The sequence below is a fragment of the Notamacropus eugenii genome, chromosome 4 (genome assembly GCF_028372415.1).
Source record: "Notamacropus eugenii isolate mMacEug1 chromosome 4, mMacEug1.pri_v2, whole genome shotgun sequence".
Classification (NCBI taxonomy): Eukaryota; Metazoa; Chordata; class Mammalia; order Diprotodontia; family Macropodidae; genus Notamacropus; species Notamacropus eugenii.
In genome coordinates, this window is record NC_092875.1 from 449,109,190 (window position 1) to 449,124,608 (window position 15,419).

Here is a 15,419-nt window from a genome sequence, read left to right on the forward strand (position 1 = left end):
TTATAACTTTGAATCAGTCTGTATGTGTCTTAGAAACAAAACCTTTATCAGAAAAATGTGTTGCCTTGTTTTTATACCCCCACTCCCAATGATCTGCTTGTCTTTTACTTTTAGCTGCATTAATTTTGTTTGTGCAAAAAACCTAATTCTTGTGTAATTAAAATTGTTCATTTTAACCTTCTGTAACTTTCTTTATCTCTTGCTTGGTAATGAACTCTTCCCGTAGCCACATATCTGAGAAGTAATTTCTTTATGATGTCAACCTTTATGTCTAAATCATTGACCCATTTGTAATTTAAATTGGTGTGGTATGAGAGGTTGGTCTCTACCTAGTTTCTGCCAGACTGCTTTAGGATTTTCCCAATAGCTTTGTTGTTTTTGCCCCAGTTGCTGGGATCTTTGGATTTTTCAAATATTTGGCTGTGGGTGCTGTTTGCTTCTGCACATTGTGAACCTAATCTGTTCTACTGATCAGCATCGCTATTTCTTAACCAGTACCAATTTGTTTTGATTCTTATTGCTTTGTAGCGTATTTTGAAATCTGGTACTCCTAGCCTCCTTTCTTTCCCACTTTTTTCCATTACTTTTCCAAAGATTCTTGATGCTTTGTTCTTCCAGATGTTCTCACAGACTCTGTAATCTTTTGGTAATTTTTTAAATATATCACTTAATAAATTAATTTAGGCAGTATTATAATTCTTATTATATTGAACTGGCCTATCCACGAGCAATGAATATTTTCCCCATTTTTTAAAACTGTCATTATTTAGTTAAAGAGCATTATGTAGTTTGTATTCACATAGTAGATTCCCAAGTATTTTAAGTTTTCTGAAGTTGTTTTAAATGGAATTTCTCTTTCTCTTGGTTTCTGTTAGATTTTGTTGGTAATTTGCAGAAATGCTGATGGTTTATGTGTATTTATTTTATGTACTACACCTTTGCTAAAGTTGTTCATTGCTTCAATTAGTTATTTTTTCTAGTTAACTCTCCAGTGTTCTTTAAGTGAATCATCTCATCTTCAAAAAGTGATCATTTTGTTTCCTTTTTGCCTTACTTATTCCTTCAGATTCCTTTTCTTGTCGTATCGCTATAACTAGCATTTCTAGCAGCATGCTGAATAGAAGTGGTGATGAGAGACATCTTTACTCTATCCCTGATCATATTGGAATGGCCTCTTGGTTTTGGATAGGTACTACTTATCACATTAAGGAAACATTTATTTAATCTTATGTTTTTTAGTGCTTTTTTTTTTTTTTAACAAGAATGGAGTTATATTTTGTTGAAAGCTTTGTATACATCCATTGACCACTGAAATGTTTTCCTAATATTGAGTCAGTCCTGCTTTCCTGATATAAATCCAACCTAGTAATAGTCTTTATCATGTGTTGTTGTAGTTTCCTTGCTAACACTTTCTTTAAAAATTTTGAATCAGCATTTGTAGAGATATTGATCTATGGTTTTCTTTCTCTGTTTTGACTCTGGTTTAGGTAGCAAAACCATATTTTTATCAAAGAAGGAATTTGTAGGACTCCTTCTTTGCCTGTTTTTCAAAAAGTCTGTATAATATTAGGATCAATTATTCTTTAAATGTTTGATAAAATTTGCTTGTAAAACATGATCCTGAGGCTTTTTCTCTAAGAGTTCCTTTATAACTTGGTCAATTTTTTTTTTCTAAGATTGAGTTAAGTTCTTTATTTCTTGTTCTGTTGATCTAGACAGCCTATATTTTTGCAAGTATTCATTCACTTCATTTAGATTATCAGTCTGATTGGCATATATCTGGGTCAAACAGTTCCTAATAATGGTTTTGATTTCTTTTCCATTGGAATTTACATTTTCCATTTTTAATACTGGCAATTTGGTTTTATTCTTTCTCTTTTAAAATTTATCTAATTTATCTCCCAACCCCCCACCTCCCCCAGATCCTGTGTATTTTTGCTTTCAATTTTGTTAATCTCTTTGATTTTCAGGATTTCTATTTTGGTGTTTGATTGGAGGTTTTTAATTTGCTGTTTTTCCAACTTGTTTGTTTTCTAGTTACATACCCAATTAATCCTTCCTCTTCTTTTTTAATTGACGAAAGTTTTTAGATAAACAAGTTTTCTTCTAAGAACTACTTTGGCTGCATCTCAGAAAATTTTGGTATATTGTCATTATTTTCAGTGAAATTATTGGTTGTTTCTTGGATTGATTTTTTTTGAGTCACTTATTTTTAGATTAAGTTATCTAGTCTTCAATCAATTTTTATCAATAGCCCTTTATTTTTTCTTTTTAAAATTTGAAATTTTAAATCCCCTACCCCAAGACAGAGAACAAGATAAAATCATGGTTACAAATATGTATAATCAAGCAAAACAAATTTCCACATTAGCCATATAAAAAAAAAATCTCTCCTTCTGTTCTAAGTACTTCACGTCACTCTCAGGAGTTGGATAGCATGTTCCGTCATTAGCCTTCTGGAATCATGGTTGGTCATTATGCTGAGCAGAGTTCCTAAGTCTTTCAAAGATGTTTGTCTTTAGAATATTACTGTTATTATATAAATTCTTCTCCTGCTTCAGCTTATTTCATTCTGCATCAGTTCATACAAGTCTTCTCAAGTTTCTCTGAAACCATCCCCTTCATCATTACTTAGAGCAGAATAGTATTCCATAACATTTATATATCATAACTTTTTCAGCTGTTCCTCAACTGATGCATACCCATTCAGTATAAATACTTTTGTACATCCTTAGAATTTGTTTTGCTAAGGACTAATACCTCCTTTAGTATACCCTCCCTATAATTCTTCCTTTACCTCTTTCCTCTTTTTGACCTCTTTCCCCATTGAGTGACCTGTACCCAATTCTTTGTGTGTATGTATTCTTCCCTTCTTTGATCCGTTTGAATGAGAGTAAGATTCAAATATTGCATATATTTCTCATCTCGTCCTCCTTGACTTTATAGGTTTCTACTTAGGCACCCCAATTATGTGAAATAATTTTCTCCAGACTTCTCCTTTCTTTCCCCCCCATCCACTGTATTCTTCTTCCCTTCCATTTGCATTTTTCTAATAATCGAAACATAACTGAACCATTCTTAGGTATTCTGTCTAATTGTACTGCCTCTAATGATAAATGAGTTCTGAGGTGATGTATGTATCATCTCCCCATATTAGAATAGAAACAGGTTTTCCTTGTTTTGTCTCTTGTGATTGTTCCTCACATTTATCCCTTTATGTGTCTCTTGGCTCTTGTGTTTGTATTTCAAAGTTTCTACACAGTTCTGGTCTTTTTCATGAGGGATGATTGGAAGTCTTCCATTTTATTAAACATCCATTTTTTTTTCCTTCCTATATACTCAGTTTTGCTGAGTAAATTATTCTTGGTTGTAAGTCTATCTCCTTTATCTTCTAGAATACCATATTTCAAGCTTTCCAATCCTTTGTTGTGAGGATTAATAAATCTTATGTATCCTGATTTTGGCTCCTCAGAACTAGAATTCTTTTTTTCTAACTGCTTGTAGTACTTTTTTCTTTGACTTGGAAGCTATTTTTAGCTATAATATTACAGGGAGCTTTCATTTGAAGGTTTCTTTCAGAAGGTGAAGAGTAGATTCTTTCCATTTCCAATTTTCTCTCTGGTTCTAAAAGATCTGTATGTTTTTCTTTTATGATTTCTTGAAATATGGTGTCTAGGTTCTTTTATTTTTGAGGCCTTCAGGTCTTTATCAAGAATTTTAAATGCCAGAAGATTTTATATTTAATTGCACAGGTAGTAAGATCTCACTGAATAAAGTAACATTATGTTCAAACCTACTATGCTTTAGAAAAACACCTTAATAGCTGAGTGGATAGTGGACAGGAACTGGAAAGACTTATGCAGGAGACTAGAAAGTCTTTTCACTGAGAATCCTTTATAATAACGAAATCACAGATACATTTTTTTTTTAACGTGAAGGGGAAAGATCCTGGCCAGGAAGATCAGCCAAATTAGTTCTGGATCATAAAGGAATGATACCTAATGCAGTCAGATAACCCTAACGACCTTGTCTCTGTCTCATTCCACAAGCATTCATCAAACATTCATTAGGTACTACGGACTGGTCACTGGCCAGTAGCTTAGTGGATAAGCTGTAGTAGTCTTTTGTGACACAGTCAAGCAGTCAAAAATTGCTAAAAATTTCCCTATATCCTACTGGGAATGTTTACATTTTCACTCTTTGTAGGAATTTTATTTGTATAATAGGGACTCATTCACTGGTCAAATATATAAGACAGTGGTCAAGTAAGTATCTAGAATTAACTCAAAGAAATGAAATGATTTATTAAGCATTACATTTATTTATGTGCCAACTACTGTATTAAGCAGTTTACAAATATTATCTCATTTAATCTTTACAATAACCCTGCAAGGTAAATGCCATTATTATCTCCATTTGACAGTTGAGGAAACTGAGGCAAACAGTGGTTAAGTAGCTTTCCCAGGGTCACACAGCTAGTAAGTGTATAAGGTCAGATTTAAACACAGGTCTTCCTGACTCTAAGCCCAGCACTCTATCAACTTTACTATCTAGCTTCCCTAGTTATTTTTTGGTGCTTCATTTTTTTTATCCTATTAACTAAATTAGGCTATTAGCTCCTGCGGGCTGGGTCCCATCTACTCTTTTATTTACAGGAATTTAACACACTGCCACACATCCCACAGCTGGGCTCAGGTATTGGCCGCCTGGGCTGGCTGGCTTCCCTCTCAGGTCTTGGAGCTGTTTCAGCACATCCCCTCAAAAAAGCTCCTTTCCCCAGGGAATAGTGAAAATTGAGTTTTCCTCCTATTTTCTTTCAGCTATTTCAGATGAAGCTTTGACTTTATCTGAAGGAAGGAAGCTATGCTTATTATAACTTAGATTTAGACAATAATGTATCCTGTGTTTATTATCCTTTTTTTGACCTGATTAAGAGGGAAGACTATTTACTAATTTTCTTTTACTTTTACCACAGTCTGCAAGGGTGCTTCACTCTAATTATATAACAAGCCAAAGTCCAGGTTCCCCATAGCTTTTCCACATTAACATGGGTGAAATTCCAGCCCCTTCTTTTCCCTGACATCTCTGAATTGGTGGGGCATAGAAGTCTTTTATAAATGCTGACTTTCAAGCTAGAAGATTCAGTTTAATTCCATTCATATTTATTGGCTGCCTAGTGGGAAGTATAGTGTATTAGAAAAAAATTCTGCCAGAGGATATAAATTCAAAATCCAGATCTGCCCTTTCTTACGCATCTGACTTTTGTGAGGTCCAAAGTTTGGACCTCAGTTTTGCACCTATAAAAGAGGGGGTTGGATTAGATGACCTCTAGGATCTTATCCAGAGCAAAATCTATGCTACTCTGATCCTATGACCACAATTGATGTACCTTGATATACCTAAAATTTATTTTATATAGTTCATGCTCACATTTATGGGCATAGCCTTAGCTAAATGTAATTTTTTATGCACTCTCAAATTAAATACTTCTTACTTTGAGAAAGTCATTTCAGAACTATGAGCCACATTCCTTATTTCTTATCTCTAAGGTCTTTTCCTGCTCCCACACTCTTTGCTTGTGTTAGTATTTCTTGAGTTTCCTTCATGTGCCTAGCATTCTGCTAGATTTTATAAAGGAAACAAGAAAAATGCAAGATAAATTTTCTTGTGCCACTGAGTGACAAAATCACAGATCTCAGAACCTTAGATTGGAAGGGTGTCAAGTAGGACTGAGACCAGGACAACGTTTGAGCTACCTGAAATGTGTCTGCTTGTCCCATCTTTGCTGGAGGATCTTTAGTGGCCTTAGGGGGAAGGGGCAAAGGGAAAGGGGAGCACTCCCTCCCAAGGTTGCCACTCAGTGCCACTCAGTTCTCATTGAGGATACTCTCTGCCACAAGGTTTTCCCTTGCCAATCCATCCTCTACTCAGTTGCCAAGGTGATTTTTCTTAAACATGGTAGGTTTGACCAAGCTATTCTGCCTTTTGAATAGCCTTTGTTGCTAGATTTTCCTTGTATCAAACTAAATCTGGCTCATTGCAACTTCCACCTATGGTTTCTAGTCCTCTCCTCTCTAGTCAAGGTAAACAGGTATAATCATTCTCTTTACCATGACTGCCCTTCAAATACTTTAAGAAACCTACCATGTGTCCCCTAAGTTTTCTCTCCTTCAGGGTAACATTTTCCAGTTCCTTTGAGTGCACTTCCCATGACATGATCTCAAGGCTCTTCACCACTTGGGTTGCCATCCTCTGAAGGTTCTAGGGCTTGTCGATATCCTTCTGAAAATGCAGTACCAAAAACTAAACAATCCTCCAGACATGACCTGACCAGGGCAGAGTACAGAGGGACGTTTGCCTCCCTAGTTTGGGACTTCGTGTCTCTTTTACAGCAACCTAAGATTGGATTAGCTCGTTTCCGGCAGTTTACAACCTACTTACAGAGAAAACACATAAACACATGAAACATTTAAATAACAGTATGAGCCAGTATGTGATTAAAAACCAAACTGAGTGATCACAGGAAGTTAAGTGCTGGAAGATTCTTAAGGAAGAGGAGAACAGTGTGGCCTAGAATGGCAAAGCAACACGTCATGGAGGGAACAAGGATATGTAGGTGCTAGGAAAAGAGTGGTGCAACGGAGAAAATCCCAGGCCTGTAATCAGAAAGACTCATTTTTCTGTGTTCCAATCTTACTAGCTCTGTGACCTTGGGCATCATTGTGTCATTGTAAAGCCTGGAAGTGATGCCCAACTTATGGCAGAATTTACCAAGCTGACAAGGCTTTGATTGCAGGATCAACCATGCACTATTGTTAGCCTAAGTCTAAAAAGTGCATCTGACACAGAGCTGGCCATCGAAAGTCAAGAAACCTGTCAAGTGGTCTTGAAAGTAGTTAAGGTATGTCTCTGTGGAACACAAGATCATGGAAGATCACTGCAGTGTGTGCATACATTAGTTTTTTTGAGTTAAGCACTGTTATTTATTTTGAGTTGAGCATAGGTTGCCTTCCCCTCCAAATGTTGGCATGGGTGGAACTGTGAAGTGGTTTTTAAGATCCCAAGCTGCTCCATGAAACAAAGGGCCACCTTTAGCTTTAGTAGTCTCTTGGGATGCCATGTTGCTACAAATCACATCACTAGTCTTTTGAGAATAAAGGTTGTGAGTCACCCAAAAGACAATCCAAAGCTCAATAATGGGAGTGAGTAGACAGAGGAAAAGCTGCATGAAAGATGTCATCACACAAATGCATGACTAGAAAAGGAGGCAGATTAGTCAGCTACTGAGGTGGGTGGATAATTGATGGACCTTCCAAGGGCTTCAATGGCATCCATTCAGAGGTAGAAGACCTAGGGGAATTCCCCCTGTCTGTGAGGACGAGGGGAGAATATGAACAAGTCAGGCAGGATGAAAAAATGTAGTTGGTTGTCATCCATGCTTAGGAGAAAGAAGGGGAGAAGCACTCACATCAATGAAATCAGATCCACTGCAGAAATGAAGGAATGCTGTTTCAGGATCTCTGTGAATCACATCAATTTCAATTTATTTCAGTCTTCTTGCCTGAAAAAGGTCAATAACTTGTCAGTACCTGACTCCTATTAATGTTTTAGAGTCTAACAGACAGAAGAATAAGGGATATTGCTATTCCTAAAGTGGGAGATCACAACAATCCCATCGTTCTGGGGTGGGGTTGGGGGGAATCTGTAGGTTTCATGTAACTATCAAAAGGGTCCATGATACAAAGAAAGGTTAAGAGCTCCAGCTCCAAGGCTCTGAGTGGAAGAGAAAGCCCTGACATCTACCAACAGAGAGAGTTTTCTGACTCAGGAGTCCCCCAACGCTTATGAACCCACAGTCTGTCCCTATGCTCTCCCGATAGAATATAAACCCCTCAAGAACAGGGACTGTCTTGTTTTTGTCTTTTGTATCTAGTACAGAGCTTTCAACAGCTGTGGTGTTTATGAACAGCAGCTGGTGGCACAGGAGATAAGAGTTCTGGGCCTGGAGTCAATTAGACCTGAATTAAAATTCAGCCTCAGACCCTAGCTGCATGACTCTGAGCAAGTCAATTAGCCTGTCTGCCTCAATTTCTTCATCTGCAAGATGGGAGTAACACCTACCTCCCAGGGTTATGAGGATCAAGTTCTTGCCTGGTACATAGTAGGCCTTATGTAAATGCTTATTCCCTCCTCCACCCCTCTTCCCTTGAACTTAAGAGGTATCACACTTATTATACTATATTATTATTATATCACACTTATAGTCTAAACTTTGCAAAGCTCTTTACAGATATCTTTTTATCCTTACAACTGTGGGAGGTAGGTAATTATTATGTGATATATTATATGACCTATAATTAGTATTATAGTATGACTTGCTCAAGGTCACAAAGCTAGCATGTGAGGCTGGATCTGAACCCAGGTCTTCCTGACTCCAGGTCCAACACTCCATGCACCTGGCTAATAAATCATCTGTCACATTCAACTGAGTTGATTTTTGTTTGTTGGTTTCCCCGTCCAGAGCCATCCAGATTATCCAGTGGCACACCTTTCCTTATGCGGGTGCGGCAGGGAACAAACTCGTTTTCTAGTTTCTCCGCGTCGTGCACGGCCTGTGCAAGAGCCTGGGAGTGGGTGGAGCACCTGCAGCGCCTTGACTCCCCCACGCATCCTTCTCTTTCCCCCACCCGCTTTGATCAGCATTTTGATTACGTGCATGCGTGCCCGAGAGAGGAGAAACACGCAAGCACACACATACCCGCACACATACCTGCACACACACCCGTACACACATGCCCACACGCACACACTCCCGCGCACACACACGCCCGCACGCACACACCACACTCCCGCACACATCCATGCCCGCACGCACACACTCCTGCACACACCCGTGCCCGCACGCACACACTCCTGCACACACCCGTGCCCGCACACACCACACTCCCGCACACACCACACTCCCGCACACACTCCTGCACACATACACGTCCGCACGCACACACTCCCGCACACACGCGTGCACGCTCAGGCCCGTTTGGAGGAAGCCCAGGAGCAGCCCGCTAGAAGCCGCGCTCGCCTCCCCCAGCGCCCGGCCACCCGCCCCGGGGCCCTCGCTCCGGGGCTGGGGAGCGGCTCGCTGGGTGCACGTGTGCGGGATCACGGGCGTGGGGATGCTCGTGCGGGATCACGGGCGTGGGGATGCTCGTCCGGGTAGGCGAACGGGCTGCGGCGCCTTCCCGCGGTCACGTAGCGAAGACCGTGACTCAGCGCTGACTCACCGCGCTCCCTGCCAATGGATTTCCCCCGCCCGTCAGCTGCTCCACGTCGGCCTATCCTGGAAAACGAGAAAGACGCTCGTGGGCTCCCTTGGAGCCAGCCCCGGCTGCCTCGCCTCTCCCCGCCAGAGCCGCGCTCGGCGTTCAGGGCCACCCCCCGGCTAGCCGTGGATGGGCTGGTGGTGCTCTCTTTGCAGAGTCTTGCGTTCGCTGGGGAGCTCAGCGAGCCCACTCACCCCCCTTCCTTCGTCGCCAGCCTGCCTTAATAAAGCACGGACGCCTTTGGCCAGGACCTGTCCTAACCCCCGGGCACACTGGGTTTGCTGCCGCTCTAACCCCCTCCTCTGGTGCTAGCCCTACATCTTAGCAGGCTCAGTGCAGTGGGCTTGATAAAGAGCCCTGGCCCCTTTGTAGTGACGCCAGTGAGGTTTGCTCTTGGCGTCGTGCACTGGCTGGCACGAGTGACTTACAGTAAAAGCGGCGAGCGTTTTGGAAGGACGAACTGCAGTGTCACCCTCTGAGTAAGTGTCGTATCCATGCTGGTTGTCACCGTGTTGGATCCAGGGGCTGAGTGAGTCTTAGCCCTGCTACCTAACTAGCTGTGACCTCAGGAAAAGTCATTTACTGCTCCTTGGCCTCAGTTTCCTTAAATGAGAAGAGAGGTGGGCATAGGGATTTCTGTATTGGCTTCTCGTCCTCGTTCCGGTGGTGGTGGTCTGATTAATTCTGTAGGCGAATGAATTAATTCTGGATGAACCAAATCATGGCGACCAATTTTAGTCTTATCAGAAACCTGTAAATTCTCGTGTCACCCAGTCCCGGAGAGCAGATGTCGGAACACGCTTGCCTTCTTTTGGGATAAAGGTGGGAGACTCAAGGTGCTGCGTATGTCAGAGGATTGGTGTGCCAACAATTCTGCCTAACTGTATTTCTTTATTACAAAGGAAGGTTCTGTGGGTGAGGCAAGGCATATGGAGGAATAACTCTGGTATGAAAAAAAGACACCAACTAAAATTTTAAAATGTTCTTGTGATATTCTTTCCTCTTATAGATTTTGGACAATGGAGAACAGCTGTGTATCACTGATGGATGAGGACGCTGCAGTATTAGGTTACCTGGGTCTTACTGCAAAATGTTGATTGTCCAGGAGTATCATTTTCTAAAACCTACTCTGCAACATATTTGCCTTCATTTCTTGTGCAAGGCAGTCACTAAGTTTAATTTGTTTGTGCATAATCTTGTGTTTGTTTTATCAGTATTATCAGGTTGGGTAATTGGTACTGTTGGAGAAAGGAGAGGTGATGCTCCCATTGGGATTGCCCTACTGTAATCACGTTAGCATATTCATTAATTAAAGGCTAGTTGACCATAGCAGTTGACCTGGAGTCAGGAAAACCGGAGTTCATATATGTTTTTAAGACACTCACTAACCGTATGACCTTGAGCAAGTCACTTAACTTTCGTTTGCCTCGGTTTTCTTTCTGTAAAATGGCGATAATAGCACCTACCTCCCAGGATTGTTATGGGGATCCAATGAGATAATATTTGTAAAGAGCTTACTTAGCATAGTATCCGGCACATAGTAGAAACTATATAAATGTTAGCAGTGATTATTCCCTGGTACTGAGAATATTTTACATATGTTTCTTCAAAAATTATTATTTTTAAAGATAAACTGGTAAGATCATATTAACAAAGAGCAGAAAAAATAATTAAATTACAGGTATATATTTCCAGAAGGCAAATGAAAAAGCTGTGAATTTTTTTAAATGCCTTTTCTTATGAAGAGTGGGGCGAAAGGAAGTTTTCATAACGTATTTATTTTTGAGTTTATTCTGTAAATTATCATTAGTTTTTCAGAATACTTAACACTAAATACTTTTCAGTGAAAGCTTTTCTAATTCTGAATATTGAAACAAGTTGGAAGAGTGTTGTCCCTGATGTGACAAAATTCCACTAACATCAAAGTGGAGCACACAGTGGAAAAGGGCAAATTAGAGATTATTTTCAGTCCAAATCCACCTTTCCTGGACTCATAGAATCTGCCCCTGAGGGAAAAAAAGCAGACAAGGGGCTGAAGGAATATGAAGTAGGGGAGCATCTGGGGGGAAAGCCTGTCACAGAACTGAAGGGCATTTTAAAATGAGCATGCTCATTTTGATATCCTGAAAGATATTATATTGTTGACATGAGATGTAGATTCACCGATGCGGACTGCAACTTCCCCATTCTTCCTCATAGTATGTGATTCTCATCCACACTTTTCCTGAAACCCTCCATAGAGGAAATCAGCTTAGATGCTGAAGGTCTTCCTCTAAGACTTCTTTAGATCTTTGGGTCCTTATCATTTGAGCCATCCATACATCCTCCACATGGTTGTTAAATTGGTCATTCTAAAATGAAGATTTGACAAAAGACTCAGCCTGGCATTTAGAATTCACGATATGGTTTCCACCCACTTTCATGTTACTCAGATTTTTCACAGATTTTCCCTTTCAATGAAATTGGCCTGCTAGCCATTCCCCCCTACATTACACGCTCCATCCCATACCCCCTATCCATTGCACTGTACAAGCCATCTCTTGGTCTGGAATGCACTTCCTAGTCTTCTCTTGGATTCCCTATTTTCATCAAAACCCATCTCAAGTACTATTTTGTACATTGTACTTTCCTGATTCGAACTCCCTCCCCTGAGCTGGTCTTTCAGTGTGCTCTCTTCATTGAAATCCGTGTGTACTCCTTTGTATTTGCTTTGTATTTACTGATACATGTGCTTGCTGTACAGCTATGTGGGGCAGAGAGATGGTGCAGTAGAGAGAGAACGTGGCCTTGAGTCAGGAAGACCAGAGTTCAAATGTGACCTTCCACATTTACTAGCTGTGTGACCCTGGACAAGTCGCTTCACCCTGTTTACCTCAGTTTCCTCTTCTGTAAAATGAGCTGGAGAAAGAAATGGCAAACCACTCCAGTATCTTTGCCAAGAAAACCCCAAATGGGGTCATAAAGAGTTGGACGTGACTGAAAATAACTAAACAGCGTGCTGTTATATGACATAAAGAGCTTATTTACACAGCCCCTCATAGATAAGGACATATATACACGTGTATGAACATATCTGTCTTTTACCTGTCTCTTACATAAATACACAAGGCTTAAAATTGTACCGAGTTCATAGTACTCAATAAATAATTCTTGAGCTGGAGATACTGGCTAAATATTGGAGAAAAAAGAGAGGTGGCTGTGGATCCAGACCTATGATTCCATACTTAGATAAAAGTTCTTGGTATAAAAACTCCCTACCGATATTGATCAGCTGTTGGTTTTTTATTTAAAATCTTAGAGAGTTACTTGAAGCACTATTAGGTTGAGATTTTAGATGCAAACTAAAACTGCCAACAAGTATTTTTACAACAAATTCAAACTCTAAAATTACAAAATAAAAAAAACCAGTAGACTCAATCACAAAAGAAAAATCATCTGCTGTTTGGATCAATAGCTATGGTGACAGGACAAGTTGAAATGGTAAAGGATTTGGGCACCTATATACTCCATGACAAGAGAAGAATGGGGGTAGGGCCAGGGAGTCCCCTTTACAAATTGATACCACCAGTGACCACCCAATGGCAGCATCAGTATGGAAGAGTAACTGATTACTGGGCTTTAACCACTCCAAATATATTCCCAGGAAATTAATCTTCCATTCTTCAAGGATTGAAAAAGTTCCTGTGGGTTATTTTAACTGTTTTCTAGCCCTTAGCAGAGCCCTATGCTTCAAGCTGTTACCCCCACTTATTTTTCCTAACCCAGACAAACTGCTAAAAGGTAGGGAAAGAAACATTTATTAAGTACTCACTGTGTCCCAGGGATTTTTCTAAGTGCTGGGGATATAGGGACAAAAATGAAGAAGAGCCAACAGGCTATTGAGATGTGTGTGGCTGGAATTGGGTGGGGGGGAACACCATGTACAAAGACAGGTCAATATAAAGTAATTTGGGTGGGTAGGGAGTCCCGAAAGCCCTCCTATAAGAGGCAGCAATTGAGGAAACGCTTGAAGGGACCATGAAATTCCCAGAGGCAGTGATGAGAAGAGGGAGCATCCCAGTCTCAGAGGCAGGAGATAGAATATTTTGCCAGGAATGTTAAGTAAACCATTTTGGCATAAGGAGGAGGAGCGTCAAATTAGTTTAGAAAGATAGGTTGGAGCCAGATTGTGCAGAGCATTAAATGCCAAAAAGAAAAAAAGTTTTCATTTTACCCAAAGAGGCAGTAGGGAGGGAGCCCACTGAAACTTCTTGAGCAGATTCTTACAGGCTAAATTGTCTTCATTTTGACTTACAGTGTTTCTGTGATGTGTGATTTTGTGTTCGTCCTTCGTTGCCAAAGACCATGCCATCAGAGAAATGATGACATGACTTGAACTTGACTTTGTTTTGAGTGAGGGAGGGCTGTGCAGGTCACCAGCCTCACTTCTCCTCCAGAGCCGTCTGAATCCACTGACCAGATATTCATCAGGATGACTGGAGATGACCCAGGATGCACTGGGAGACCTTGGGCCCTTTAGGTTAAGGTCTTTGCAGGAACTCTCTTAGGGTGAGGTAACGCCCTTTCATAGAACAGGCCTGCTTAATTGAGCAGATTAAGGAAAGGTACCACTATTTCTAATTGGAGATAAGGTATCAAGGGACTCACCAGACAATCAGAAGTAGTCTTTTTTTTTTTTTTTTGGTGGTGTTTTGGTTCAGTTATTTCAATCATGTTCAACCCATTTGGGGTTTTCTTGGCAGAGATACTGGAGTACTTTACTGTTTCCTTCCCCAGATCATTTCACAGATGAGGAAACTGAGGCAGAGAGGGTTAAGTGATTTGTCCAGAGTCTCACAGCTAGGAAGGCCAGATTTGAGCTTAGGAAGATGAGTCTTCTTGACTGGAGACCCAGAATTCTACCCACTGTACCACCTATCTGCCCAAGAGTACTTTTTACAAGAGGTTAAAAATGATACTTCTCACTTGGCAAAAAAATTGATTTTATCCCGTAGCTACCATAATAATCTAAAATAGATACTATGTCAGTTAGTCAGAAAGTACTTACTCTGCTTCAGGCAAGGGTACTAAGCATTGGGCATACAGTGAAAGGAAAAAAAAGATTTAGTTGCTGAAGTCAAGGAGTTTACATCGTCATGGTGGAGAAGCATGTAAACAACTGTGTGCATACAAGAGAGAGACAGAGTAGGTAGATAGAAGGCACTCAGAGACTGGGAAACATTAGCAGCTGCAAGGGAGTGGGCCCCTGTTACTTAGGATCTGAGCTGAGGCTTGAAAGAAGTCAGGAAAACAGGGGCAGGGGAGAGTGAAGGAACAGACTTCTAGGCATGGGGGTCAGTCTGTAGGGATGCTGTTTTTTTCTTTTTGCTATGTCATATTTTTTGCTATTTTTTTCCTTTTGATTCCAAGACCATGATTTATTAAACCTAAGGTTCATAATATTCTCACAACATGCTCATGGTCCTCCCATCTCCTCTGCCAGAAGTGCTCCAGTCTGTTCATACCTATTCAGATCTTTCTCTTTTCAGGCACAGTCTATGCCCTGGGCTGGCCAAAGAGACCCTTAGAACCAGTTGCCCCTGGGAAATTCATTTGGTTCCTCCCTTCTACTGCTCTGGCCTCATGACCTTTTTTCCCTTGGACTTTGCTTCTTGGTTTAAGCATCCCCACTCTGAGCTCTTCTCTTTGCTTCAGGTCTGATAGTCAAATCCATTTTAAGGAGATAAGATAATAGATATTGCCCTGCCTGTTATATCTGCCGACTTCACTCCCTCTCCCACCCTCCATGGCTACCTCAGCTGAAAATACTTGGGCCCTCTGCAGGGGTCTCTGCTTAAAGCTCTCTGCTGCCCCCGACTGGACCCTGGCTGCTACAGCTTTCATCGGTCCCCTTGAGTTGTGGGTTCCTTTCAGGATACAACAATTTTAGAGTATTATTCCTGTGAAGATAGTCACTGAAATACTCCCTCTTGGAAACAGGACTGATAACAACGGGGTGAGACGGCATTGGACTGGAAGAAAAACATCCATGCACATATTTTTGGAATGAGGGGCTGGAATTTGCGGAGGCAGGCTGAATTATTGGTCAGTCCTTAATAA

General features: G+C 40.8%; 1 protein-coding gene and 1 long non-coding RNA gene across 3 annotated transcripts in view; one reads left to right on the top strand and one right to left on the bottom strand.

Annotated features, from left to right (window-relative positions):
• Positions 1-2,237: 2,237 nt before the first annotated feature.
• Positions 2,238-9,367, bottom strand: LOC140501959 (uncharacterized). Its single transcript, XR_011966455.1, has 2 exons — positions 9,282-9,367; positions 2,238-7,561 (listed from the first exon to the last, which is right to left on the bottom strand). It is a non-coding gene; the product is annotated as an uncharacterized lncRNA (long non-coding RNA).
• The window catches only part of LOC140501957 (uncharacterized), a 102,320-nt gene continuing 95,656 nt past the window's right edge, over positions 8,756-15,419 (top strand). The window contains exons 1-2 of one of the 2 annotated variants that reach the window (XM_072606172.1): positions 8,756-9,799; positions 10,330-10,657. In XM_072606172.1, coding sequence (XP_072462273.1) covers positions 8,793-9,443 — 651 coding nt within the window. In that variant the 5' untranslated portion in view covers positions 8,756-8,792 and the 3' untranslated portion in view covers positions 9,444-9,799; positions 10,330-10,657. Of the gene's footprint in view, positions 9,800-10,329; positions 10,658-15,419 lie in introns of those variants that run through there. The other variant, XM_072606173.1, reaches the window with a different exon arrangement.